This window comes from Salarias fasciatus, unplaced genomic scaffold (genome assembly GCF_902148845.1).
Source record: "Salarias fasciatus unplaced genomic scaffold, fSalaFa1.1, whole genome shotgun sequence".
NCBI classification, from domain to species: domain Eukaryota; kingdom Metazoa; phylum Chordata; class Actinopteri; order Blenniiformes; family Blenniidae; genus Salarias; species Salarias fasciatus.
The window spans coordinates 427-26,233 of record NW_021941355.1 but is presented as its reverse complement, the minus strand read 5'-3'; the positions used below and the strand labels follow the sequence as shown (position 1 = coordinate 26,233).

The 25,807-nt window shown below is 57.1% G+C and overlaps 4 protein-coding genes across 4 annotated transcripts; 3 read left to right on the top strand and 1 right to left on the bottom strand.

The window, feature by feature from the left end:
• Positions 1 to 5: 5 nt before the first annotated feature.
• Positions 6 to 4,136, top strand: LOC115384873 (transcription termination factor 1; the record flags this gene model as incomplete). Its single annotated transcript, XM_030087051.1, has 10 exons — positions 6 to 373; positions 451 to 575; positions 651 to 836; positions 926 to 1,004; positions 1,334 to 1,458; positions 2,595 to 2,787; positions 2,872 to 2,964; positions 3,154 to 3,219; positions 3,329 to 3,414; positions 3,866 to 4,136. Coding segments are annotated over 10 exons (1,485 nt in total), but the record flags the coding sequence as incomplete, so codon positions are not given.
• endog (endonuclease G) lies at positions 4,102 to 5,462 on the bottom strand. The gene is made up of 6 exons (XM_030087052.1): positions 5,264 to 5,462; positions 4,989 to 5,182; positions 4,776 to 4,917; positions 4,600 to 4,709; positions 4,453 to 4,534; positions 4,102 to 4,390 (listed from the first exon to the last, which is right to left on the bottom strand). Exons 1-6 carry the CDS (start codon positions 5,432 to 5,434, stop codon positions 4,193 to 4,195), a joined length of 897 nt encoding a protein of 298 aa, XP_029942912.1. The 5' UTR covers positions 5,435 to 5,462; the 3' UTR covers positions 4,102 to 4,192.
• A 3,979-nt stretch (positions 5,463 to 9,441) lies between these two features.
• Positions 9,442 to 19,932, top strand: LOC115384870 (netrin-G2; the record flags this gene model as incomplete). The annotated part of the gene is made up of 10 exons (XM_030087049.1): positions 9,442 to 9,633; positions 10,462 to 10,720; positions 10,826 to 10,971; positions 11,103 to 11,341; positions 11,835 to 12,007; positions 12,097 to 12,120; positions 18,980 to 19,147; positions 19,266 to 19,409; positions 19,638 to 19,727; positions 19,796 to 19,932. Coding segments are annotated over 10 exons (1,569 nt in total), but the record flags the coding sequence as incomplete, so codon positions are not given.
• A 2,408-nt stretch (positions 19,933 to 22,340) lies between these two features.
• med27 (mediator complex subunit 27) lies at positions 22,341 to 25,421 on the top strand. The gene is made up of 8 exons (XM_030087050.1): positions 22,341 to 22,553; positions 23,148 to 23,292; positions 23,394 to 23,524; positions 23,755 to 23,848; positions 24,523 to 24,630; positions 24,732 to 24,773; positions 25,037 to 25,114; positions 25,201 to 25,421. The coding sequence occupies exons 1-8, from the start codon at positions 22,351 to 22,353 to the stop codon at positions 25,333 to 25,335; spliced, it is 936 nt and encodes a 311-aa protein (XP_029942910.1). The 5' UTR covers positions 22,341 to 22,350; the 3' UTR covers positions 25,336 to 25,421.
• Positions 25,422 to 25,807: the final 386 nt, after the last annotated feature.

Here is a 25,807-nt window from a genome sequence, read left to right as displayed (position 1 = left end):
CTCTTCCTCCTCAAACCTCTCCTGAAAAGAAGAAGAAGAGAAAAAAGAGGAGGTCCGAGAACCAGGAGGAGCCTCCTCCTCCTCCTCTTCCTCCTCAAAAGAAGAAGAGGAGGTCCGAGAGCCTGGAGCCTGCTCCTCCTTCTAAAAACAAGTCAGAGGTTCAAGAGGAGCATCTTCCTCTTCCTCATTCCTGCAGTCAGAAGAAGAAGAAGAAGAAGAAGAAGAGGAGGAGGAGGAGCGCAGAGGAGAGGGAGGAGGAGGAGCGCAGTGTTTCTCCTGCTGCTCCAGACGGAGGAAGGAGTCTGGAAGAGACGGAAGACGGAACCGCCGAGGAGCCGGAGCGGAGCTGGACCCGGACGCTCGCCGGAGAACCGTGAGTCCCTTCACTGCACAGTCACCGGTTGCCGTGGCGACAGCACACGCAGCCAGCGATGCCGGTGGTGTCCTCAGGTTCGACCCGGCGGCGGTCCAGGAGCTGGAGGAGTTCGTTCCAGACGTGAGGAGGAAATCCGCCGATCAGATCCGCAAACTGCTTCGTTACGATCTCCATCGCTTCAAGGTCTTCAAACAACAAGGTACCGGTTCCTCCGACAGGCGCCGCCGCTGCTCCGCCGCCGCTGCGCCGCCGCGCTGACCGCCTCCTCCTGCAGGTGTTCCTCTGAGGAAAGGCCGCTGCAACCGGGAGGAGAACGAGCAGATCGTGTCCAACATCAGCGACTTCCTGTCCCTGACCGGAATCCCGTCGGCCGAGCAGCTGCTGTTCCCCAGCCGGTTCCGAGGCCAGGAGGCGGAGATCCGGAAGCTGAAGGCACAACACCGCTTCCTGGAGAGGATCGGTACGTCACCGCGACGACGGTCCGGCGCCTTCCTCCTGCAGTACACCGTCACTGATGGACCGGTGTCGACTCTCTCCGCCTGCCTGCAGCTGAAGGAATCCCTCGGACCTGTGAGCAGGTCTACACCCGAGCCAGGAGGCTGTACGACGACCGGAACCACCTGGGCAGGTGACAGCAGATCCCCGCTCTGGGTGTTCATCGGGTGTTGGGTCTTGTTCGGGGTGTTGTCGGGTCTTGTTTGGGTGTTTTCAGGTCTTGTTCGGGTCTTGTTCAGGTGTTAATCACATCTTGTTCAGGTCTTGTTTGGGTGTTGTCGGGTGTTCTCGGGTCTTGTTCAGGTGTTGTTGGGTCTTGTCCGGGTGTTGTTCGGGTGTCCTGTGCTGGTCTTGTCTGGGTGTTGTTCGGGTGTCCTGTGCTGGTCTTGTCCGGGTGTTGTTCGGGTGTCCTGTGCTGGTGTTCTCCCTGTAGACCTGTCACGGTGTTCTGCGTTCCGTCAGGTTCTCGGAGACGGAGATCCGGTCCCTGAAGAAGCTGCAGAAGCTCCACGGTAACGACTGGAAGACCATCGCCCAGAAGATGGACCGCAGCGTGGCGGCGCTGCAGAAACGCTTCGACAGCTTCAGTACGGCAGAACCAGAACCCCCAGAACCCCCAGAACCCCCAGAACCCCCACAACCCCCAGAACCCCCAGAACCCCCACAACCCCCAGAACCCCCACAACCCCCAGAACCCCCAGAACCCCCAGAACCCCCAGAACCCTCAGAACCCCCACAACCCCCAGAACCCCCACAACCCCCACAACCCCCAGAACCCCCAGAACCCCCAGAACCCCCAGAACCCCCAGAACCCCCACAACCCCCACAACCCTCAGAACCCCCAGAACCCCCAGAACCCCCAGAACCCTCAGAACCCCCACAACCCCCAGAACCCCCAGAACCCTCACAACCCCCACAACCCCCAGAACCCTCAGAACCCTCAGAACCCCCACAACCCTCACAACCCCCGAAACCCCCAGAACCCCCAGAACCCTCAGAACCCCCAGAACCCTCAGAACCCCCACAACCCCCGGAACCCCCAGAACCCCTGGAACCCTCAGAGCCCCCACAACCCCCACAACCCCCGGAACCCTCAGAACCCTCACAACCCCTGGAACCCTCAGAACCCTCAGAACCCCCACAACCCTCGGAACCCTCAGAACCCCCACAACCCTCGGAACCCTCAGAACCCCCACAACCCTCGGAACCCTCAGAACCTTCAGAACCCTCAGAACCCCCGGAACCCTCAGAACCCCCACAACCCCTGGAACCCTCAGAACCCCCACAACCCCCGGAACCCTCAGAACCTTCAGAACCCTCAGAACCCCCACAACCCCCACAACCCCCAGAACCCTCAGAACCCCCACAACCCTCAGAACCCCCACAACCCCCAGAACCCTCAGAACCCCCAGAACCCTCAGAACCCCCACAACCCCCGGAACCCCCAGAACCCCTGGAACCCTCAGAGCCCCCACAACCCCCACAACCCCCGGAACCCTCAGAACCCTCACAACCCCCGGAACCCTCAGAACCCCCACAACCCCTGGAACCCTCAGAACCCTCAGAACCCCCACAACCCTCGGAACCCTCAGAACCCCCACAACCCTCGGAACCCTCAGAACCTTCAGAACCCTCAGAACCCCCACAACCCCCGGAACCCTCAGAACCCGGACCTCTGGCCCGGCCTAGGCCCGCCCGCCTCACCGGTTCCGTGTGTCTGCAGGTTCCGGTCACGGTTTCTGGGAACCGGACGAAGAGTCCAGGTTGAAGGAGGCTGTGAGGGCTCACCTGGAGAGCCTGGCTGAGCAGAACCCTGGTTCTGGTCTGAGTCGGAACCAGCTGTGGGAGAACCTTCCCTGGAAGCAGATCAGCCAGCAGGTCCAGACCCGGGCCTGGTCTCAGTGCCGCCTCAAGTGGTGAGTACCTCTGGGGTACCTCTGGGGTTCCGCCTCCGGCCCGACGCGGTTCCACCCGGCAGAACCCCCAATGTTCTGTTCCAGGTTCTCCGTCCTGAAGTCCCGCCTGTCCCCGGGCCGCCAAGTCTTCGACCGGGGGAGCCACGGGTTGAACACCAAGATCCGCCTCATCAACATGTAGGACCGCCTGAACCTCCTGAGCCAGGGCTCAGACCGGGACCGGGTCCGGGACCAGGTCTCTGATGACTGTGTGTGTGTGTGTGTGTGTGTGTGTGTGTGTGTGTGTGTGTGTGTGTGTGTGTGTGTGTGTGTGTGTGTGTGTGTGTGTGTGTGTGTGTGTGTGTGTGTGTGTGTGTGTGTGTGCAGTCTGTACCAGATGAGCGTGGACGACCTGGCCGACGTGGACTGGAGCGAGGTGGCCGAACGCGTCGGGTAAGGAACAAGCTAATGCTAATGCTACCGCTAAGGCTAATGCTACTGCGATGCTCGGTTTGCTGTCTGCGCCGCTGTACCAACAGTCGTACTGTGTGTGTCTTCTCAGGAACGTGACTGTTAATTGTGTTCAGAAGACTTTTCACAGAATGAAGGTCCTCAGAGTTCCCCACTGGAGCCGCCTGACGTTTGGAGGTCAGTACTACAGCGTTTCCTTCAGTACTACAGCATTTCCTTACAGTACTACAGCGTTTCCTTCAGTACTACAGCGTTTCCTTCAGTACTACAGCGTTTCCTTCAGTACAACAGTGTTTCCTTCAGTATATGCTACTGTGCTACAGTATTTCCTATGGTATTTCCAGCTGTGCTACAGTATTTCCTACAGTACTACATTGTTTTCTACAGTATTTCCTACAGTACTACAGTATTTCTGTCTGTGCTACAGTATATCCTACAGAAGTACAGCACTTCCTATGGTATTTCTGGTTGTGCTAGTGTTTACTACAGTGCTACCGTGTTTGCGGCTGTGCTACAGTATTTGCTACAGTACTACAGTGTTTCCCACAGTAGTACAGTTCTTCTGGCAGTGCTACAGTATTTGCGGCTGTGCCCCGTGTCCCCTGACGCTGGCCGTCTCCGTCCTCAGAGACGGTGGACTTCCTGCAGCACAGCGTCGTCCCGGACCTGCAGGACAAACTCAACCACAGTCGCAAGAAGGAGGCGGGGCTTCACAAAGAGGAGGCGGAGCCTCAGGACGAGTACCAGCTGTCCGACATCTTCTGCTCAGTGGACGAGGTGGACAACACCTGACAGCCAATCAGAAGAGACTCTACAGGCTCCTCACTGTGCTCCGACGACTTTCTGATGAAAACATGTCCGACTGTTGTTTTTTAAACTTTATTTGATGTAAATGATGTTTTTCACTTCTTGTGTGGTTCCTACACACACACACACACACACACACGCACGCTGTTCATGTGGCGGTGACGGCGTGCACGCTGCCGCTCCTCTTCAGGATGTTGGGGACGAACAGGAGTCCGGACGCCCGCTCGATGGTTTCTATGGGAACCAGGAAGCGCTCCAGAGGAACCTTCTCTCCGATTGGCTCGTTCGGTAACACGTAGGAGCGAAGCTCCACCCCCCGGCCGTCCGCCTGCTCCAGGATCAGCACCTGAGGACACGGGCCGGTTCAGCGTCGTCACGGCGACGGGCAAACCCCGCCTCCAGCCTCACCTTGAAGAAGTGCGTCGGCACGGCGACGTGGTTCCGCCCGATCACCTGGTAGCGGACGTACAGCTTCCCGTCGGCCTCCTGCCTGAAAGCACAGCTGTGACTGTAGCCCCGCCCCCGGCGGTGGCCCCTCCCCCGGCCCACGGTTACCTGGGCAGGTAGAGCGGCCCGGTGCACACGTACACGTGGAGGTAGCGGCGGGTCAGCGAGCGGCTCAGCTTCTCCAGCTCGTTCCAGGTGTTCTGGTTCAGGTGAGGGTTCTGGAGCGAGCCGGACCGTCAGGACCGCGGCGGACTGGGGGTGTGTGTGTGTGCGTGCGCGTGTACCTGCGGGGCCACGTTGCTCAGGTAGAAGGTGTCCTCCATGGCCTTCTGACTCCACTTGTGATTGGCCGCCGCGGCCAGGTGACCCCGGTCGAAGCCACTCCCCCTGTAGTCCGCATTGGTGGATCTGTGGAAGACGTGAACGCTGTGGAGGAACGCAGCGGGTCAACAGGGCGTGTGCGTGTGTGTGCGTGTGTATGCGTGTGCGCGTGCCACCTGTCATCTTCCTTGAACTCGCAGTGTTTTCTGTCTGACGGCCCGACCAAGGAGGCGGGGCTTAGCCTCTCGATTACCCATGATGCCGTGCGGGTGCGGGGGTCGTAGGACGTGACGTAAGACTCTCTGCTCTTGATGTTGGCCAATGAGGGGAAGCCGTACTTCATCACGGCGCCGGACGAACCGGGACTCACCTGCACCAATCAGAGAGCAGCTCAGTCAGCTGACCGGGGAGATCAGTCCGAGAACACGCACACACGCACACACGCGCGCACCGTCAGCTCGGACGCGTGCACCGCCGGGACCGGGACGACCGGCACGCGGCTCAGCAGCCCGGCTCCCCGCTCCTCCTCACGCCGGCCCCGGTCGCTCTGCCAGCGGGTCGCGGCAGCTCCGAGTCCCGCTCCGAGCACCAAGGTCGCCGCGGCCCGAGTCCAGCTCCCCATGCTGCCGCCGCTCCGAGCCCGAGCCCGGCTTCCGGAGCTCTGCCGCCCCCCGGCGGACGGGAGGGGAGGGGCTTCAGTTTAATCAGCAACAAAACGTGTCTCTGGTTTTGTTACATGACGGGTGCTTCTCTGAGTACGATAATAAAACATTTTTATTACTTTTCTAAATCAGAGTTAACCGAATCCCAACAAATAGAAACGATCAATCAGTGAAACAGTGAACCTCAGCCACGAGCAGGGTGAACGGGTGAAGGTCTGCCGCCAGGCTGCCGGCGGGGGGACCCCTCTAGATCCAGAATCCAGACTGACGGGCTGCTCTGCTGCTTCCTGTCATGTCTGACCCTCTAACAACCAGGTCCTGGAGGGACTGCTGGTCCTGGAGGGACTGCTGGTCCTGGAGGGACTGCTGGTCCTGGAGGGACTGCCGGTCCTGGAGGGACTGTCGGTCCTGGAGGGACTGCTGGTCCTGGAGGGACTGCTGGTCCTGGAGGGACTGTCGGTCCTGGAGGGACTGTCGGTCCTGGAGGGACTGCTGGTCCTGGAGGGACTGTCGGTCCTGGAGGGACTGTCGGTCCTGGAGGGACTGCTGGTCCTGGAGGGACTGTCGGTCCTGGAGGGACTGCTGGTCCTGGAGGGACTGTCGGTCCTGGAGGGACTGCTGGTCCTGGAGGGACTGTCGGTCCTGGAGGGACTGCTGGTCCTGGAGGGACTGCTGGTCCTGGAGGGACTGCTGGTCCTGGAGGGACTGTCGGTCCTGGAGGGACTGCTGGTCCTGGAGGGACTGCTGGTCCTGGAGGGACTGCTGGTCCTGGAGGGACTGTCGGTCCTGGAGGGACTGTCGGTCCTGGAGGGACTGCTGGTCCTGGAGGGACTGCCGGTCCTGGAGGGACTGTGTCTCGGCCACTGTCTTTAAGGCCAAATGAAATCCCTCAGTCGAGGAGTTAATCTGAGGAACTTGAAACCAAACTGGATCTGCAGTAGAACCAGAACCCCAGGAGTCAGGTGGACTGGTCCAGACCCGGCCCGTCTGGTGTAGTACCTGATCCTGGTTCAGGTTGGTTCGTCTCAGTTTAGATGAAGCAACATGTTCTGGATCAGGTTCCTGGAGAACCGGGCCAAGGCGGCGGACCAGGGTCCATTCAGAACTCTGATCCCCTCATCAGTCCAGAACCAGAACCAAGTGGAGAACCTCTGAAAGTCTCAGTCTGGACCTCCTGAAGTCCAGCTGGAAACAGAAGACTCTTCTACTGGTCCTCCAGATCCACGTTCTGGGTTCTGGTCTTAGTGTTCACATGGTCTCTCAGTCTGGTCCTGAGCTCTGGTCTGATGGTTCTTGATCAGAATCTTTTTTTTTTTTTTTTTTCATTCATTTCAGGCGATTAACACTGCAAAACAAAACAAAAATTCCAATATAATAACATAAACACAGAATGCCTGAAAAAGGGGAGTAGGAGGAAGAAAACTTATTTAATCCTACCCCCAAGCTCAACAATGGAAACACTATGAACACATGGTTATGCTACAAGACAAAATACAGTAAACAATAGACAATAACAATTACACAATACCGACAATGGTAATTAACAAAAACCAGCAATTATGACGGACAGAATGGCAGAATGGACAAATAGCAGGAATGATAACGGACTAATAGCAGAATGGACAGATACTGGAATGGACAAATACCAGAATTGAGCAAGGTGAAGGACAGAATACAATTGAAGGTAATGGAACACTAATATAGACGATAAACCAACATGGATAATGGACGACATGTAAAGCGACAGTAGGAGAACGTACATTATGGTGAAGAATAACACAATGATCAGTAACTGTAAATGACCAGGTGAGTTACAAGATGCTGTACCTATATTTAGACCAGATCTGGTGTTTATAATACAGTTTAAATCGATTAATACTTTGGCATTGCTTGTGCTGTAAGTCCAAACTGTTCCAGAGTTTCACCCCACACACAGACACACAAAAACTTTTACGAGTAGTTCGAATTCTGGGTAATGTGAAATTAGCATAACCTCTCAAATCATGTGTTTGCTCTCGAATTATAAAGAAGCGTTGAAGATTGGATGGTAATAATTTATTGAAAGCTTTAAAGAGAATGATTGATGTGTTATATTTTACGAGATCATTGAATTTAAACAACTTTGACTGCGTAAACAAATTATGTGTGTGTTCTAAAAAACCCACCTTGTGAATGATCCGCACAGCTCGTTTTTGTAACAGAACAAGAGGATTAATTGTGCTCTGGTCCAACGTTCATGTAGATCTTGACCCTGAACCTCCACCCTGTGGACCCTGAACCTCCACCCTGTGGACCCTGAACCTCCACCCTGCTTCACCTTCACTGGATGAACAGACCTCCACCTGCTCCAGCCTCTGCTCCACCCTGTCTGAAGGTGGAGGAGGCGGAGTCAGGGTGGAGGAGGAGGAGTCAGGGTGGAGGAGGAGGAGTCAGGGTGGAGTCAGGATGGAGGAGGAGGAGTCAGGGTGGAGGAGGAGGAGTCAGGGTGGAGTCAGGATGGAGGAGGAGGAGTCAGGGTGGAGGAGGAGGAGTCAGGGTGGAGTCAGGATGGAGGAGGAGGAGTCAGGGTGGAGGAGGAGGAGTCAGGGTGGAGTCAGGATGGAGGAGGAGGAGTCAGGGTGGAGTCAGGGTGGAGGAGGAGGAGTCAGGGTGGAGGAGGAGGAGTCAGGGTGGAGCTCTTGGCTCACAGAGGCAGACGGGTTCAGACTTCACAGCGGACGGAGCTGAAAAGGATTAAAGAAGAAGAAGAAGAGGAAGAGGAGGAGGAAGAGTCAATGCTTGACCCGGTGTTGGAGCAAGACCCATTCAGGTGAGACTGAGACAGAGAGGTGAGACAGAGACAGACAGGTGAGACAGGGACAGAGAGGTGAGACAGAGACAGAGAGGTGAGACAGAGACAGAGAGGTGAGACAGGGACAGACAGGTGAGACAGAGACAGAGTGGTGAGACAGGGACAGAGAGGTGAGACAGAGACAGAGAGGTGAGACAGGGACAGACAGGTGAGACAGAGACAGAGAGGTAAGACAGGGACAGACAGGTGAGACAGAGACAGAGTGGTGAGACAGGGACAGAGAGGTGAGACAGGGACAGACAGGTGAGACAGAGACAGAGAGGTGAGACAGAGACAGAGAGGTAAGACAGGGACAGACAGGTGAGACAGAGACAGAGTGGTGAGACAGGGACAGAGAGGTGAGACAGGGACAGGGACAGATTGTGATGACATGAAGGATGTCCTCAGTGGAAACCAGGACTTGTGTCTGGATTTGGACATCAGCTTGAAGACGATCAGGGTTGGAGGCAGGACGGTCCCCTGTGTCCTCCATGTCCTCCGTGTCCCCCATATCTTCCATGTCCCCCATGTCCCCCATGTCCTCCGTGTCCTCCGTGTCCTCTGCACAGCAGCACCGCTCACTTCATTTCTCCAGAGACCGCAGGACAGTGAACGCATCACGGTCTGGACTCTGATTCTCCTGGTTCCATCAGGTCCTGGTCCAGCTCCTGGTCTGGATCAGGTCCTGGTCCAGCTCCTGGTCTGGATCAGGTCCTGGTCCAGCTCCTGGTCTGGATCAGGTCCTGGTCCAGCTCCTGGTCTGGATCAGGTCCTGGTCCAGCTCCTGGTCTGGATCAGGTCCTGGTCCAGCTCCTGGTCTGGATCAGGTCCTGGTCCAGCTCCTGGTCTGGATCAGGTCCTGGTCCAGCTCCTGGTCTGGACCTGGTCTTGGTCTGAAGTTGTGGATTGAGTTTGTTTGTGTTTCTCTTCTCCAGCCTGCAGGGGGCGGGGCCATTTACTGACTGACGGCTGATGACTGCACAGTAACCATGACAACCGCTGGGTCGCCGTGGTAACCGGCTGATTGAGGAAGTGAAGCGGTGCAGCGGCCATGTGGACCTGAAGTGGACGGTCTGACGGTCCGCCATGCCCCGGGCCCCCCTGCCCCTCCTCCTGCCCCTCCTGCCCCTCCTGCCCCTCCTGCCCCTCCTGCCCCCGGCCGGCTGCCAGTACGACGCCTGCCGCGCCCTGCGGGGCTCGGAGGCGGGGCCCGGCTGGGAGTTCTACGCCTGCCAGCCTCCTGCCGCCAACATGAAGGAGGTGATGCAGATCAGGGTGGACCCGCCCGGGATCACCTGCGGGAACCCGCCCGAGAGGTTCTGCACGCTGGTCAGTGTCCACACACACACACACACACACACACACACACACACACACAGGTCAAAGGTCACACTGAGAAGTCTGCAAGACAAGGAATCTGAACCAGGTCTGAGAAATCCTTGTGTCAGACGTGCCGAGAATCTGGGCCAGGACCAGGAGCAAGATCAGGACCAGGACTCGTCCATATGGTGCCTGACTGTTTCCAGGGTGTTTTCGCCCGTTGCCATGATGACAGTTGGAGAGGCTGTGGTTTCCTCATTGAATGGTCGCCATGCCAACGGGTCCAGATGGTTTTCTGATCACGGCCGTCGTGATGGTTCCACTCTGACAACTCCACGCAGGGCCGTCCCACCCGGGGGTCTGGAGCCTCAGGTTGGGCCTCGGCCCTGCTGAGTGTCTAATTGTTCCTCTGGGAAGAAGCCGAAGCCGCCACTGAATTATTGATAAATGTGAGCGTTCCTCTGAGGCCGAGGGGACGGCCGCCATTCAAGAAGAGATGAGGTGGACCCGGACAGACCCCGCCCCCCGCTGGGAAGGCCCCGCCCCCTCGGCTCAGTGTGACAGTTGGCAGCGGCAGCTGAGTTCAGAGGATCAGCTGATTAAGCTCAGCGTTAATCACTCCACAGCCCAGAGGTCACTGGAGGTCAGAGCCCCGGCCAATCACAGCGCTCCGCTTCATCCAGGTCAGGTCTGAGGGTCGGAACCTCACCTGAGAGCGAGTGGAGGCCGGTTCTCCTGAGCCGGGTTCTACCTGCAGCCCATAACCCCCCCAGTAACGGTTCCCCCCTCACTGGATGGCTCTTGTTCACTGGGTGGTTCTTGTGGGTGTGTTCTCAGGAGAACCCGTACCTGTGCAGTGACGAGTGCGACGCGTCCAGCCCGGACCTGTCCCACCCCCCCCAGCTGATGGGGGACCGGGAGAGGGGGGGCCTGGTGACCTACTGGCAGACCGTCACCTGGTCCCGGTTCCCCGAGCCGCTGCTGGCCAACGTCACGCTGTCCTGGAACAAGAGCCTGGAGGTGGTGGACGACCTGGTGGTGACCTTCGAGTACGGCCGGCCTACCAGCATGGTGCTGGAGAAGTCCCTGGACAAAGGTCAGAGGTCACGGGGTCACAGGTCACACTGGTACCGCCGGAAGGACGAGAGAAGAACAAGCAGGGATCATGATGTCTCTCTCTGTGTCCCTGTCTCTGTCTCAGGACTGTCCTGGCAGCCCTACCAGTACTACGCTGACGACTGTCTCGAGGTCTTTGGGATGTCTCCTAAGCGGGTTTCTGATTTGGCGCCGACCAACTTGACCCGGGTCATCTGCACCGAGCAGTACTCCCGCTGGGTGGGGGCCAAGGTGGGTACTGGGATCTGGGATGGTCCGGGTCCGGTCCGGGTCCGGGTCTGTTTCTGGGTCCAGGTCCCGGTGCGGGTCTGTTTCTGGGTCCGGTCCGGGTCCGGTCCTGACCTTCGGCCCGGGTCCCTCAGGAGCAGAGGGCGGTGGTGTTCGAGGTGCGCGCCCGCCTGGCCGTCCTCGCCGGGCCCAAGCTGATCAACATGGACGCCCTGTGGACCCGCATGGAGACCATGAAGGGACTGAGGGACTTCTTCACCTTCACCAACCTGCGGCTGCGCCTGCTGCGTCCCGCGCTGGGAGGGACGTACGTCCAGAGGGACAACCTGCTCAAGTACTTCTACGCCATCTCCAACATCGACGTGCCGGCCAGGTAACCCGCTGGGAACCAGCGACCAGCACCGACCATTGTCCAGTACTAACTGGTAACCAGTACTACCCAGTGACCAGCACTAACCAGTGACCAGCACTAACCAGTGACCAGTACTAACCAGTGACCAGCACTAACCACTGTCCAGTACTTACCGGTAACCAGTACTAACCAGTGACCAGTACTAACCAGTGACCAGCACTAACCAGTGACCAGTACTAACCAGTGACCACTACTAACCAGCGACCAGTACTAACCAGTGACCAGTACTAACCAGTGACCAGCACTAACCAGTGACCAGTACTAACCAGTGACCACTACTAACCAGCGACCAGTACTAACCAGTAACCAGTACTAACCAGTGGTTTTGGTCTCAGTTCAGAGTTTCTCTGATGGTGTGTGTGTGTGTGTGTGTGTGTTTGTCTGTGTTTATGTGCATGTCTGTGTGTTTATGTGTGTGTGTGTGTGTGTGTGTGCGTGCGTGTGTGTGTGTCAGGTGTAAGTGTAACCTGCACGCAGCGCAGTGTGTGTTGCGCGACGCCACCCTGCAGTGTGACTGTGACCACAACACCAGTGGACAGGACTGCCAGCGCTGCAGCCCCGGGTTCCAATCCCGCAGCTGGAAGCCGGGGTCGTACCTGCCCCTGCTCAAAGGCACTGCCAACACCTGTGAGCACACACTCACCCTCACTCACCCTGATTCACCCTCACTCACTCTCAGTTTCGCTGTAATTTTCTTCCATTTTTGTGTTTTTTAGGTGAAGTTGAAGAAAGCACAACCAGTAAGTAAGACTGCACCTGTAGCTGTATTTGTACCTGTACCTGTAGCTGGACCTAGACCTAGACCTGTACCTGTACCTGCACCTGTAGCTGGACCTGTACCTGTACCTGTACCTGTACCTGCACCTGTACCTGTACCTGTACCTGTACCTGCACCTGTAGCTGGACCTGTACCTGTACCTGTACCTGTACCTGTACCTGTACCTGTACCTGTAGCTGGACCTAGACCTAGACTTGTACCTGTAGCTGTACACGGACCTGGACGTTCAGCTGGACCTGAACCTGTAGCTGTGACTGTGACTGTACTTGTACCTGTAGCTGCACCTTTACCTGTTCTTTTAGCTGCAGCTGTACCCGTCTGTCTGTAGGTGTCAGTGTTGGCAGTTGCTGGTCAGTGTTGCATCATGGGACAAATGGTTTCTGTTTGAACAGCCTCAGTGTTGGAAGCTCCAAAACCCGGTCAGACGTGAAGATTGTAGTGAATCAAATCCAGACAGTCGCTCAACATGTCTGACGGTGACAGTCTGTAAACATGTCTCAGGGTGACTGTAAACAACATGTCTGACGGTGACAGTCTGTAAACAACAGTCTGTAAACAACATGTCTGACGGTGACAGTCTGTGGAGCTGTTGCTTCTTGAGCCAACAGGCTGAAGTCCCTGATCTGCACGGTGTCTCCTCATAATCCCCCAGCAGGGGCAGGGCCGACCCCGGGCTCTGACCCCGGGCTCTGACCCCGGGCTCTGACCCAGGTCACCCTGCAGGTGACTCCACTCAGCTTCCTCCTGCATCATCCACATTCCCAGTAGGTCTGCTCTGACCTCTGACCTCTGACCTGCTGTCACTGGCGACTTGTTCTTTATGTTCCGTTGGGTGTGTGTGTGTGTGTGTGTGAGTGTGTTCTGTTGACATTTACAAGCCATTTTTCACGGTCCCTGTTTTTCTGGACATCACCTGTCAGGTGAGCCCCCGGTGACATCATCACACACAGGCTCTGATTGGTCAGAAGGTCTGTCACATGACTGGATGGGTTCCCCAGCAGAGAGCATTGTGGGAGGACAGATGGTGTGTGTGCTTAATCAGAGTAATCTGATTACACACACACACACACACACACACACACACACACACACACACACACACACACACACACACACACACACACACACACACACACAGTACTTGATGTGGGTTCTGGGTTTGTGGTTCCAGCTGTAGACCCAGAAGAATCCAGACATCCTGTAAGATGCAGCACTGACAGGAAGTAGAGCAGCTGGATCCTCAGACCAGCCGGAGACCAGGCTCCAGCAGCAAGGGGGTCGGGGGTCTGAGGGGGTTTGAGGGGGTTTGAGGGGGTCTGGGGGGGTCTGGGGTCTGGTGGGGTCCCGCGGTCCTGAGGGTCCAGTTCCTGGTAGTCTTGCAGAGTTCAGTCAGTTTGTTTCAAGATTCACTAAAAAGGCGAAACTCTTCTTCTCTGGCAGCGGCTGCTGACTCAGCATCTGATGGACGCTCATCAGATGGAGACACTGACACCGCGACAACAACTGACACCGCGACAACAACTGACACCGCGACTACAACTGACACCACAACAACAACTGACACCGCGACTACAACTGACACCGCGACAACAACTGACACCGCGACAACAACTGACACCGCGACAACAACTGACACCGCAACAACAACTGACACCGCAACAACAACTGACACCGCGACTACAACTGACACCGCTACAACAACTGACACCGCAACAACTGACACCGCGACTACAACTGACACCTCAACAACTGACACCGCGACTACAACTGGCATCACGACAACAACTGACACTACCACTGACACTACAACAACGACTGACACTCCCACCGCAACTGACGCTACAACCACAACTGACACCGTGATTGACACTACAACTACAACTGACACTATGACTGTGACTGACACTACAACCACGACTGACACTCCCACCACGACTGACGCTACAACCATGACTGGCACCGTGATTGACACTACAACGATAACTGACACTACGACTGTGACTGACGCTACAACTGTGACTGACACAGCTACAACTGACACTACAATTCTGACTGCTGCTACAACTGACACTACAACTACAACTGGCACAACTGCAACTGACACCACGACTTTGACTGATGCTAAAACTGACACAACTGTTACTGATACAACTACAACTGACACTATGACTATGACTGACACTACGGCTGACAGGACTACGACTGACACTACAACCACAACTGACACCACGACTGTGACTGACGCTACAACTGACACGACTATGACTGATACTACAACTACAACAGACACTACAACTATGACTGACACTATGACTACAACTGACTCTACAGCTGATACTCGTAGTCTTCCAGTCACTGACAGTCTTACCGCTGTAACTGACAGTCGTGTTTGGGCTGTTGCTGGTACCTTCACCTCCCCCGTCAGTCGTCTCACTACAGACAGAACTACGACTACAGTTACATCCATGTTGACAACAGACACAGTCAGCAGTATGACTGACACCTGGAGTTTGACTACCACAGACACAGATGGTCCAACAGAGACCACGTCCCAGAGCGGCGGGACGAGTGCCGGTGGTCCTGAAACAAATGTGGACTCTGCTACAGCGTCTCCTGACACTGTAGTTCCCACTGTTGTCAGTGAAGCCCTCACTACCGCTACTGTAGCTTCCGGTGTATTTCCAGATCTGTTGAGTCCAGCAGGACCCTCAGTGGACACGTCTACGTCCAAACGTCCCGCTGTGGAGGCTGGAGACTCTGGTCCATCTCCCTCAGGACCCACAACCAGCAGTACCAGCCCCACCGGCATCGGTCCGAACTCTGACACCGTGACTCCGCCCTCTGGGGGGACTTTACCACCCGACCCAGACCAGGAACCCCCCAGTGAGACCACGCCCACCGCAGAGTCTCCACCCTCTGGGTCCAGCCCCCCCCTTCTGGACAGAGATGTTTCATCCACCAGAGGGACGGCGGATATACCACCTCCACCCCCTGCTGTGGCAGCTACACCTTCAGATGTACCTCCACCCCCTGCTGTGGCAGCTACACCTTCAGATGTACCTCCACCCCCTGCTGTGACTCTGGCTTCTTCAGGTGTCCGTCTTTTTGAGACAGTTCCTCCAGAGGGAGCATTTCCAGATATACTCACTCCTTTTGAACCTCCACCTGATGGATCCTCTCCAGCTGACCCTCCACCTGATGGATCCTCTCCGGCTGAACCTCCACCTGATGGAGCCTCTCCGGCTGAACCTCCACCTGATGGATCCTCTCCGGCTGAACCTCCACCTGATGGATCCTCTCCAGCTGACCCTCCACCTGATGGATCCTCTCCGGCTGAACCTCCACCTGATGGAGCCTCTCCGGCTGAACCTCCACCTGATGGATCCTCTCCGGCTGAACCTCCACCTGATGGATCCTCTCCGGCTGAACCTCCACCTGATGGATCCTCTCCAGCTGACCCTCCACCTGATGGAGCCTCTCCAGCTGAACCTCCACCTGATGGAGCCTCTCCGGCTGAACCTCCACCTGATGGAGCCTCTCCAGCTGAACCTCCACCTGATGGAGCCTCTCCAGCTGAACCTCCACCTGATGGAGCCTCTCCGCTGACCCTCCACCTGATGGATCCTCTCCGGCTGAACCTCCACCTGATGGATCCTCTCGGCTGAACCCTCCACCTGATGGAGCCTCTCCGGCTGAACCTCCACCTGATGGATCCTCTCCGGCTGACCCTCCACCTGATGGATCCTCTCCAGCTGAACCTCCACCTGATACCCTCTCTCTTGGTGTACCTCCTCCAGATGTCCCGCTGGAACCGTCGTCTCCGGATGTGTCTCCTCCTGTTGGACTTTCCCCCGCTGAGCCTCCTCCAGATGGAGGATCCTCTGTGGGATCTACCTTTGATTTAGATGGATCCAGTTCTCCAAGTGGACCTTCCCCTGATGGACCTCTGGAAGAACGAGACCTCCTCCCTCCTGATCCACCTCCTCCTGATGTACTCCTTCCAGGACCTCAACTCATCCCAACTTTTAGCACAGATGACACTCCAGTGGCAGCTCCTCCCCCTGAGGGAGCTCCTCCTCCTGATGGAGCTCCTCCTCCTGGTGAAGCTCCTCCTCCTGGTGAAGCTCCTCCTCCTGGTGAAGCTCCTCCTCCTGGTGGAGCGCCTCCTCCTGGTGAAGCTCCTCCTCCTGGTGAAGCTCCTCCTCCTGGTGAAGCTCCTCCTCCTGGTGGAGCTCCTCCTCCTGGTGAAGCTCCTCCTCCTGGTGGAGCGCCTCCTCCTGAGGGAGCACCACCGAGGGAAATGCCTCCTGATACTCCAGGAGGTTCTGTGGCGTCTCCTTCTCCTGAAGGACTAGGTGCTGGTTCTTCATCAGACCCGAGGTCGTCCACGTATGATGGGGGTCAAGACTTGGCTCCTGTGGACTTCACTTTCCCCGTTCTAGAAGATCCGGGTCCAGCTCAACCTCCAAACAGTCCAGAATCTGAATCTGGCCCAGGGCCTGTGGATGAACCTGAACAGGGTTTAGCTAAAGTGAGCGGTGCTCCAGAACCGAAGCAGACCGACCAGGATCAGGGGGAGTCAGGGGGGACGGATCTCAGTTCTGGATCAGATCCTCCTCCAGTTCCTCCAGAAACCCAGACAGAGGACAGGTCTTCTGAGGGGGAACCGTCTGAACTGCTGGGCCGATCCGAAGACAAGATGGACTCCAAGCAAGAGACGCCCAGAACGCCAACAGAGGAGAGAGGTACGAATCCGCGGAGACGAGCTGCTGAGACGAGTTTAGAGCGAGACATTCTGCTGAGACGAGTTTAGAGCGAGACATTCTGCTGAGACGAGTTTAGAGCGAGACGTTCTGCTGAGACGAGTTTAGAGCGAGACGTTCTGCTGAGACGAGTTTAGAGCGAGACGAGTTTAGAGCGAGACGTTCTGCTGAGACGAGTTTAGAGCGAGACATTCTGCTGAGACGAGTTTAGAGCGAGACGTTCTGCTGAGACGAGTTTAGAGCGAGACGAGTTTAGAGCGAGACGTTCTGTTGAGATGAGTTTAGAGCGAGACGAGTTTAGAGCGAGATGTTCTGCTGAGACGAGTTTAGAGCAAGACGTTCTGTGGAGGCAAGTTTAGAGCGAGACGTTCTGCTGAGACGAGTTCAGAGCAGCTGACGGAGGAACTGACAGAATGATGGTGATACATTTCAATCCTCTGTTTTTCTGGCGAATCGGTCAAAGAGGAAACAAACGAATCGACTAAGGAAGGAGAACGGGAACGCAGCGAGAAAGGCTCTGAGAAGAAAGGTAACAGAGCCATGCTAGCGCCACCTAGCGGCCTTTAGCCCCACATTTCCTGTTTCCCATAGCCCACTTCCTGTTGGCTTTCTGGTGTGAGTGTGTGAGTTTGTAGACTGCTTGTAGATGCAGTGGCTCCGCCCTCCCTCTTAGTAACGGTCGGGCATTGTGTTGCCACGGTAACGTCCTGTCCTCTGTCTGAAGCCGCACAGAAGATTCTGATTCCAGGAGGACCAAAGTTCAGTCAGCTGTCCAAAATCGCCTACGTCAACTTCCAGGGTAAGACTGCTCCACCCGTGGTGACTCCACCAGCATGACCCCAACACCACCCGCAGACCTGACCCCAACACCACCCGCAGACCTGACCCCAACACCACCTGCAGACCTGACCCCAACACCACCCGCAGACCTGACCCCAACACCACCCGCAGACCTGACCCCAACACCACCCGCAGACCTGACCCCAACACCACCCGCAGACCTGACCCCAACACCACCTGCAGACCTGACCCCAACACCACCCGCAGACCTGACCCCAACACCACCCGCAGACCTGACCCCAACACCACCCGCAGACCTGACCCCAACACCACCTGCAGACCTGACCCCAACACCACCTGCAGACCTGACCCCAACACCACCCGCAGACCTGACCCCAACACCACCCACAGACCTGACCCCAACACCACCTGCAGACCTGACCCCAACACCACCCGCAGACCTGACCCCAACACCACCCGCAGACCTGACCCCAACACCACCCACAGACCTGACCCCAACACCACCCACAGACCTGACCCCAACACCACCCGCAGACCTGACCCCAACACCACCCACAGACCTGACCCCAACACCACCTGCAGACCTGACCCCAACACCACCCGCAGACCTGACCCCAACACCACCTGCAGACCTGACCCCAACACCACCTGCAGACCTGACCCCAACACCACCTGCAGACCTGACCCCAACACCACCCGCAGACCTGACCCCAACACCACCCGCAGACCTGACCCCAACACCACCCACAGACCTGACCCCAACACCACCTGCAGACCTGACCCCAACACCACCCGCAGACCTGACCCCAACACCACCTGCAGACCTGACCCCAACACCACCCGCAGACCTGACCCCAACACCACCCGCAGACCTGACCCCAACACCACCTGCAGACCTGACCCCAACACCACCCGCAGACCTGACCCCACCTAGATACCTGCTCCTTCTTCATGCTGACTCCACCCACCCCAGGTTGGGGTTAAGGGTGGTGTCCAATGGGCCACAGCTTTGATCTGAGAACCAGTTTCTGCTGCTGACAGGCTGGACTCATCCACCTTTGGGTGGATGTGGCTGAGGCAGTGTGTAAGTGGGTGGAGCTGAGTGGGGGTGAAGGTGGGGGTGGAGCTATGTGGGGGCAGGGCTGTGTGGGGGCGGGGCTGGAGCTGTGGATTTGGACGGGTGGGGGCTGGAGCAGCAGACTCAGCTGTGTGATGTGTGTGTGTGTGTATCTGTGTGTGTTGTGTGTGTGTCTGCAGACTGCGAGTGTAACGGTCACTCCAACCGCTGCAGCTACATCGACTTCATCAACGTGATCACCTGTGTGAGCTGCAAGCACAACACCCGCGGGCAGAACTGCCAGTACTGCCGCCTGGGCTACTACCGCAACGCCTCGGTGTCCCTGCAGGACGAGGACGCCTGTGTGGGTCAGGGACACACACACACACACACACACACACACACACACACACACACACACACACAGCTCTTTGACTGACATGTGTGTGTGTGTGTGCGTGTGTGTGTGTGTGTGTGTGTGTCCAGAGTGTGAGTGTGACGCAGAAGGCAGTGCGTCTCCTCACTGCTCGGAGGCGGGTCTCTGTCAGTGTAAGCAAGGAGCCACAGGGAGGCGCTGTGACTCCTGTCTGCCCGAATACACCTGGAGAGGAGGCGTGGCCGGCTGTGCAGGTACTGGGGGCGGGGCATGCCGGGGGTGGAGCTGGGGTCACTGTAGAGACAGAGTTCTGCTCCGTCACTGGAAGTCTGCAGTCAGTGTCAGTAGAGTCAGTGGGTCAGTGGTCAGCCGTGTGATTGGCTGTGGTCAGTGATCAGCCGTGTGATTGGCTGTGGTCAGTGATCAGCCGTGTGATTGGCTGTGGTCAGTGATCATCCGTGTGATTGGCTGTCCCTCCTCAGTGAAGCAGTGTGACGGCGAGCGGCTGCTCTGCCAGAACGGAGGGACCTGCGAGGACTTCCAGCGCTGCGTCTGTCCTGAAAGCTTCTCAGGTGAGAACTCACCTGGATGACATCACAGCTCAGGTACCTGGGTCTTCAGGTGTGTCCTGTGTCTGCAGGTTCATTCTGTGAGCAGAAGGTCTGCCTGAAGAAAACCGGTTGCCTTGACAACACAGAGGGTTCCGCCTCCGTGATGACATCACAGCTTTACCTGCTGACTCTCAGTTTCTCAATCTCTCTGGCTGCCTGTTGACCCCGCCCCTTACGTCATCACAAACCTACCTGCAGGCCCCGCCCACTGAGGGAACCACAGGTCTACGTGCTGGCCCCGCCCCCAGCAGGATCACAGGTCTACCTGCAGGCCCCGCCCCCTGAGGGAACCATTAGGTGTGTTCACGATGGCAGAGCCAGAGGCAGACGGAGCTAGACGAAGCAGACGGCGCCGCGGGGCGGAGTTATCAGTCTGCCTCCAACTCGGACAGCCCTGTGTTCTCCATGTTTGTGTTTCTCATGACTCCCACCGTGGGGGTGTGTATTTATGCAAATGAAGCGTGTTACCATTAGGTGCGTTCGACATGAGAAAGCCAGAGGCAGACCTTTAAGACTTTTGAGCCGCCCCGCCCAGATGTGGCCCGGCGTCACTGATACGTAGGACCTACTTAGGGCATCGAAAACTCGCGAGACCCAAACGAGATCGGTCACAGAGGAGCCGCCTGAGCTGCTGGAGAGCAACTCACCGCTGCCTGGCCCACCGCTCTGGTTCATACAGGCAGGGGATTGGACCCCAGCCCACTCCTCATCAGTTTGATGACAACACGCTTTGTTTGCATAAATAAACACCCAGTCCCGGCTCCAGCCCAGTGTAGAGGGGGGGGGGGGGGGGGGGGGTGGGGGCGGAAAAGTAACGGAGCAACACAAAGACAGAATCCACAGATCAGAGGCCTGTTCTACTGTGTCCAACAACATATGATCATTAATCACATTGGTAAAAAGCACAAATAGTAATAAAACAAATGATAAAATAACCAGCCCTCACCTTTAGTAGAGCTGGAGTCTCCTCTTTTTTTTTTTTTTTTTTTTTTTTAATTTTGAATAGCGCAACACTTCATATTGATTTGACCAAGCCAGTGGAGTTTGCTGTTGTTTTTTAAGCACAAAATAGACTGAAAACTTTATTTATTAATTTTTTGGACTGAGGGGGCGAGGCAGTCTGCCCCCCTTGATGCCTGGTTGCACTTGCAGCAGCAAGCACGCTTCACATGACAGGAGCCAAAACGTAACTTAAAATTATTTTGTTTTTTTAAAATTTTATTCATTTCAGTTAACTGAATATGAATTAACACAATGTGACACACAAAAGAAATGATGAATTCTTTTGTTTTTAATAAGAAAAACAAAATTACCCCTCTGACAGCCAGGGGGGGCAAGGAGGCACAGGCGGGGGGGGGGGGGGGGGGGCATTGCCACCCTGGACGACGGGCCTGTAAACACCCCCCACGGTGGGAGTCATGAGAAACACCAACATGGAGAACATAGGGTTGTCCGACTTGGAGGCAGACTGATAACTCCGCCCCACGGCTGCGCCGTCTGCTTCGTCTAGCTCCGTCTACCTCTGGCTTTGCCATCGTGAACGCACCTATTGATGAGGAGAGGGCTGGGGTCCAATCCCCGGCCTGTCTGAACCAGAGCGCTGGGCCAGGCAGGGTGAGTTGCTCTCCAGCAGCTCACAGCGGCTCCTCTGGGACCCATCTGGTTCGGGTCTCGCCAGTCTTCGACGCCCTACGTAGGTCCTACGTATCAGTGACCCGGGCCACATCTGGGCGGGGCGGCTCAGAGGTCTTCAAAGTCTGCCTCTGGCTTTCTCACGTCCAACGCACCTACAGGTCTACCTGCTGGCCCCGCCCCTAACAGAATCACAGGTCTACCTGCTGGCCCCGCCCCCTAACAGAATCACAGGTCTACCTGCTGGCCCCGCCCCCTAACAGAATCACAGGTCTACCTGCTGGCCCCGCCCCCTAACAGAATCACAGGTCTACCTGCTGGCCCCGCCCCCTAACAGAATCACAGGTCTACCTGCTGGCCCCGCCCCTAACAGAATCACAGGTCTACCTGCTGGCCCCGCCCCCTGAGGGAATCACAGGTCTACCTGCTGGCCCCGCCCCCTGAGGGAATCACAGGTGGATCTTCTGTCTCTGAGGGAATCATGAACACATAACTTGTTGTCGTAATAAAAACACAAACAAACCACAATGAGAGGTCCTCTGTGTCCCGGTGTCCGGTCTGTCCCAACATGAAAGCAAGAATGGAGACGGTGAAAACAGAAGCAGGCCCGAGCCTCCGTTGGGACCTGGGTACCCTGCGGAGCAGCTGATCAGCTGACCAAGGCTCCAGCAGAGGACAGAGCAGGGACAGGTGAGGCAGGGACAGGTGAGGCAGGGACAGGTGAGGCAGGGACAGGTGAGGCAGGGACAGGTGGAGGGACGAGGCAGGGACTTAGACCACATAAAGAATCTGGATGTCGTCCTCGTCCTGTGGCGGGAAGACGGAGCTTCGGCTCGCGAACAAGCTGCTGCAGTTTGGAATCATTTACGTTTCCGGTTGTCGTTTTATTTTGGAGTGGTTCCGCTGGTCTTCGCGGTGTCTGACGTCATTTCCGGCAGCGGCCGCAGCCATCATGGCGGACGTGATGAACGTCGGGGTGAACCTGGACGCCTTCTCTCACGCCATCAGCGGGATCCAGGCGCTGCGCTCCAGCGTGAGCCGCGTGTTCGAGTCCCTGAAGGACGGCATGAAGAACCGGGACACGCTGGAGGGCCGCGAGAAGCAGTTCATCTCCGAGTTCCAGGACAACCTGCACGCGGTCAACCGGGACCTGAAGTGAGTCCCGCCCGGGGTCCGCCGGGGTCCGCCGGGGGTCCGGCGGGGTCAGCTGACGGCACAGGGTCTACTGGGGTCTACTATGGGGACTGAGGGGACCAGGGTCCTCCTGACGGGTCTACTGAGAGGACCTGGGTCCTATTTACGGGTCTGTTGATGCTACCAGGGTCCGGCTGAAGAGACCAGGGTCCTACTGATGGGTCTACGACGGGGACTAAGGGGACCAGGGTCCTATTGCCAGGTCTCCTGAGGGGGACTAAGGGGACCTGGGTCCTCCTGACGGGTCTGGTAAGGGGGACTGTGGGGACCCAGATGCTACTGATGGGTGTGCTGAGGGGTCTAGGGTCCAGGGTCCTAGTGATGGGTCTACATAGGGGGACTGAGGGAACCCAGATCCTACTGAGGGGTCTAGGGTCCAGGGTCCTCGTGATGGGTCTACATAGGGGGACTGAGGGGACCCAGATCCTACTGAGGGGTCTAGGGTCCACGGTCCTAGTGATGGGTCTACATAGGGGGACTGAGGGAACCCAGGTCCTACTGAGGGGTCCACTGAACGGCCGGTGGTCTGGTCCACTAACCCGTCTGTCCCCCCAGTGAGCTGGAGCGTCTCAGCGGTCTGGTTGGACGTCCTTCAGAGTCTCATCCGCTCCACAACAGCGGCCTGCTGAGTCTGGACCCGGTCCAGGACAAAACCCCCCTGTACTCCCAGCTGCTGCAGGCCTACAAGTGGTCCAACAAGGTACCGGCGGACCGGCCGGCCGACGGCCGACGGCCGACCCCATTACACTGACCTCTTGTCTGTTGACCCCCCGTCTGCCCCCCCTCTGGCCCCGCCCCCAGCTGCAGTACCACGCCGGTCTGGCCTCCAGTCTGCTGAACCAGCAGTCACTCAAACGTTCGGCCAATCAGATGGGAGCTTCAGCCAAGAGACGCCCCAAAGTCCAGCCCAGCACCCTGGTCCTGCCCCCCCAGTGAGTCCTGGACCGCCGTCCTGCATGACACACACACACACACACACACACACACACACACACACACACACACAAATACAAATGTACACCGACATACACACACACTCAAGTAAAAAATACTCAAAGTAATATACTCTGTACCATATGTGGTCATACACACCTGCTGTCTTTAAGATATTTGTTTGTGTGTGTGTGTGTGTGTGTGTGTGTGTGTGTGTGTGTGTGTGCAGCTACGTGGATGATGTCATCTCTCGTATCGGTCGGATGTTTCCTGATATGAGCATCGAGCTGTTCAGACCCAACGGGACGTCAGCAGTGCTGCTGGTAACACCCAGTGTGTGTGTGTGTGTGTGTGTGTGTGTGTGTGTGTCCGTCCGTCCAGCACTGACTGTATATAAAGGTGGGCGGGGCTAACGTGGCGTCCAGCAGGTCGTCTCCAGACTGGACTCTGTAAACTAGATGTGATGTGATTGGTCCAGCCGGTCACATGACCGCTGTGATTGATGCTGAACTTTAACCCCTAAAATCAAATCAACAGATGATTGATGTGAAAATCAGGTTCTGGTCCAGAAGAACCTGAGACCGAGGCCAGAACCTGGTCTAGAACCAGGAGCTTCATGTGGGTGTTTAACCTCTGAAAATCATCATTTTGGATCAGGTTCCATCAGGTTCTGTCAGGTTCCGTCAGGCTCTGTCAGGTTCCGTCAGGTTCCGTCAGGTTCCATCAGGTTCCGTCAGGTTCCGTCAGGCTCTGTCAGGTTCCGTCAGGTTCCGTCAGGTTCCGTCAGGTTCTGTCAGGTTCCGTCAGGCTCTGTCAGGTTCTGATGGGTTCTATTGGGTTCCAGTGAGACTCAGGTTCCTTTTAAACCAACATTATCGCCCCCTGCTGAAATTTCTCTGGAATTCCGGCTTTCCTGCACTTCAGCAGTGGTTTGACCAGTGGAGGTCAGCGCCTGTCTCAGGTGTGTGTGTGTGTGTGTGTGTGTGTGTGTCTCCAGGTGACCCTTGGGAAGGTGCTCAAGGCCATCGTGGTGATGCGTTCGCTGTTCATTGACAGAACCGTCGTCCGGGGCTACAGTGAGAACGTCTACAGCGAGGACGGAAAGGTAGTTCCCGGCTGAGCGGTTACCACGGCGACCGGTCCGCCTGTCCCGCTCACTGTGTGTGTGTGTGTGTGTGTGTGTGTGTGTGTGTGTGTCCTCCACAGCTGGACATCTGGACCAAGTCCCAGTACCAGGTGTTCCAGAAGGTAGGCGCCCCTGCCCTGCCGCTGTCTGATTGGCTGTGTCGTTGCTAGGTTACGGACCGTGCCGCTCTCTGATTGGCTGTGTCGTTGCTAGGTTACGGACCGTGCCGCTCTCTGATTGGCTGTGTCGTTGCTAGGTTACGGACCGTGCCGCTGTCTGATTGGCTGTGTCGTTGCTAGGTTACGGACCGTGCCGCTCTCTGATTGGCTGTGTCGTTGCTAGGTTACGGACCGTGCCGCTCTCTGATTGGCTGTGTCGTTGCTAGGTTACAGACCACGCCACCACTGCCCTGCTCCACTACCAGCTGCCGCAGATGCCGGACGTGGTGGTGCGCTCCTTCATGGTGAGGCCCCGGCGCGTCGGCCCCGCCCCCGGCCCTGCCCACCTGTTGACGTCCGGTGTCCCCCCCCCCCGGTGTCTCCCCCCCAGACGTGGCTGCGGAGCTACATCAAGCTGTTCCAGTCGTCCTGCCAGCGCTGCGGCCGCTACCTGCAGGACGGCCTCCCCCCCACCTGGAGGGACTTCAGGACCCTGGAGGCCTTCCACGACACCTGCCGCATGTGACCCCGCCCCCTCCGGAGACCCCGCCCCCTCCGGAGACCCCGCCCCCAGCAGTCTGTTTGCTTCTGTAAATAAAGCTTTTTATATGAGACGGAGCTCTGTGATGAGAACACACACACACACACACACACACACACACACACACACACACACACACACCCCCAGATGACGGCGTGGTGGATGTCAGAAGAACTGAGGAACGTTCTCCTGAGGGCTGACAGGAAGGAGAAGCTAACGCGGCTATGCTAACGGTCCACTGGGTTCTGGGGAACCGTTCCAGGTTCCGTCACGGTTCTTCTTCCAGGTTCTGGACGTCCAGACGTTCTCCAGGTCTTTGTCCTCAGACTCCAGGGCCTGACTGGGCTCCTGGGAGCCGGTTCTCTGCCTCGGTCCTCGGTTCTGCAGGCGAGCCGCCTCGTCAGCAGCAGCTGTCCTCGGTTCCACCAGCTGAGACTCGTCAGGCTGCAGACCAGGT

Bases quoted from the DNA above. Each gene is read 5' to 3' on its own strand.
- med27 (XM_030087050.1), top strand. From the start codon at position 22,351: ATGGCGGACGTGATGAACGTCGGGGTGAACCTGGACGCCTTCTCTCAC. The intron at 23,293-23,393 runs GTACCGGCGGAC...CCCCGCCCCCAG, and splicing joins CCTACAAGTGGTCCAACAAG to CTGCAGTACCACGCCGGTCT. The intron at 23,525-23,754 runs GTGAGTCCTGGA...GTGTGTGTGCAG, and splicing joins ACCCTGGTCCTGCCCCCCCA to CTACGTGGATGATGTCATCT.
- endog (XM_030087052.1), bottom strand. From the start codon at position 5,434: ATGGGGAGCTGGACTCGGGCCGCGGCGACCTTGGTGCTCGGAGCGGGA. The intron at 5,183-5,263 runs GTGCGCGCGTGT...TGATTGGTGCAG, and splicing joins TGCACGCGTCCGAGCTGACG to GTGAGTCCCGGTTCGTCCGG. The intron at 4,710-4,775 runs GTACACGCGCAC...GGCTCGCTCCAG, and splicing joins TGAGCAACGTGGCCCCGCAG to AACCCTCACCTGAACCAGAA.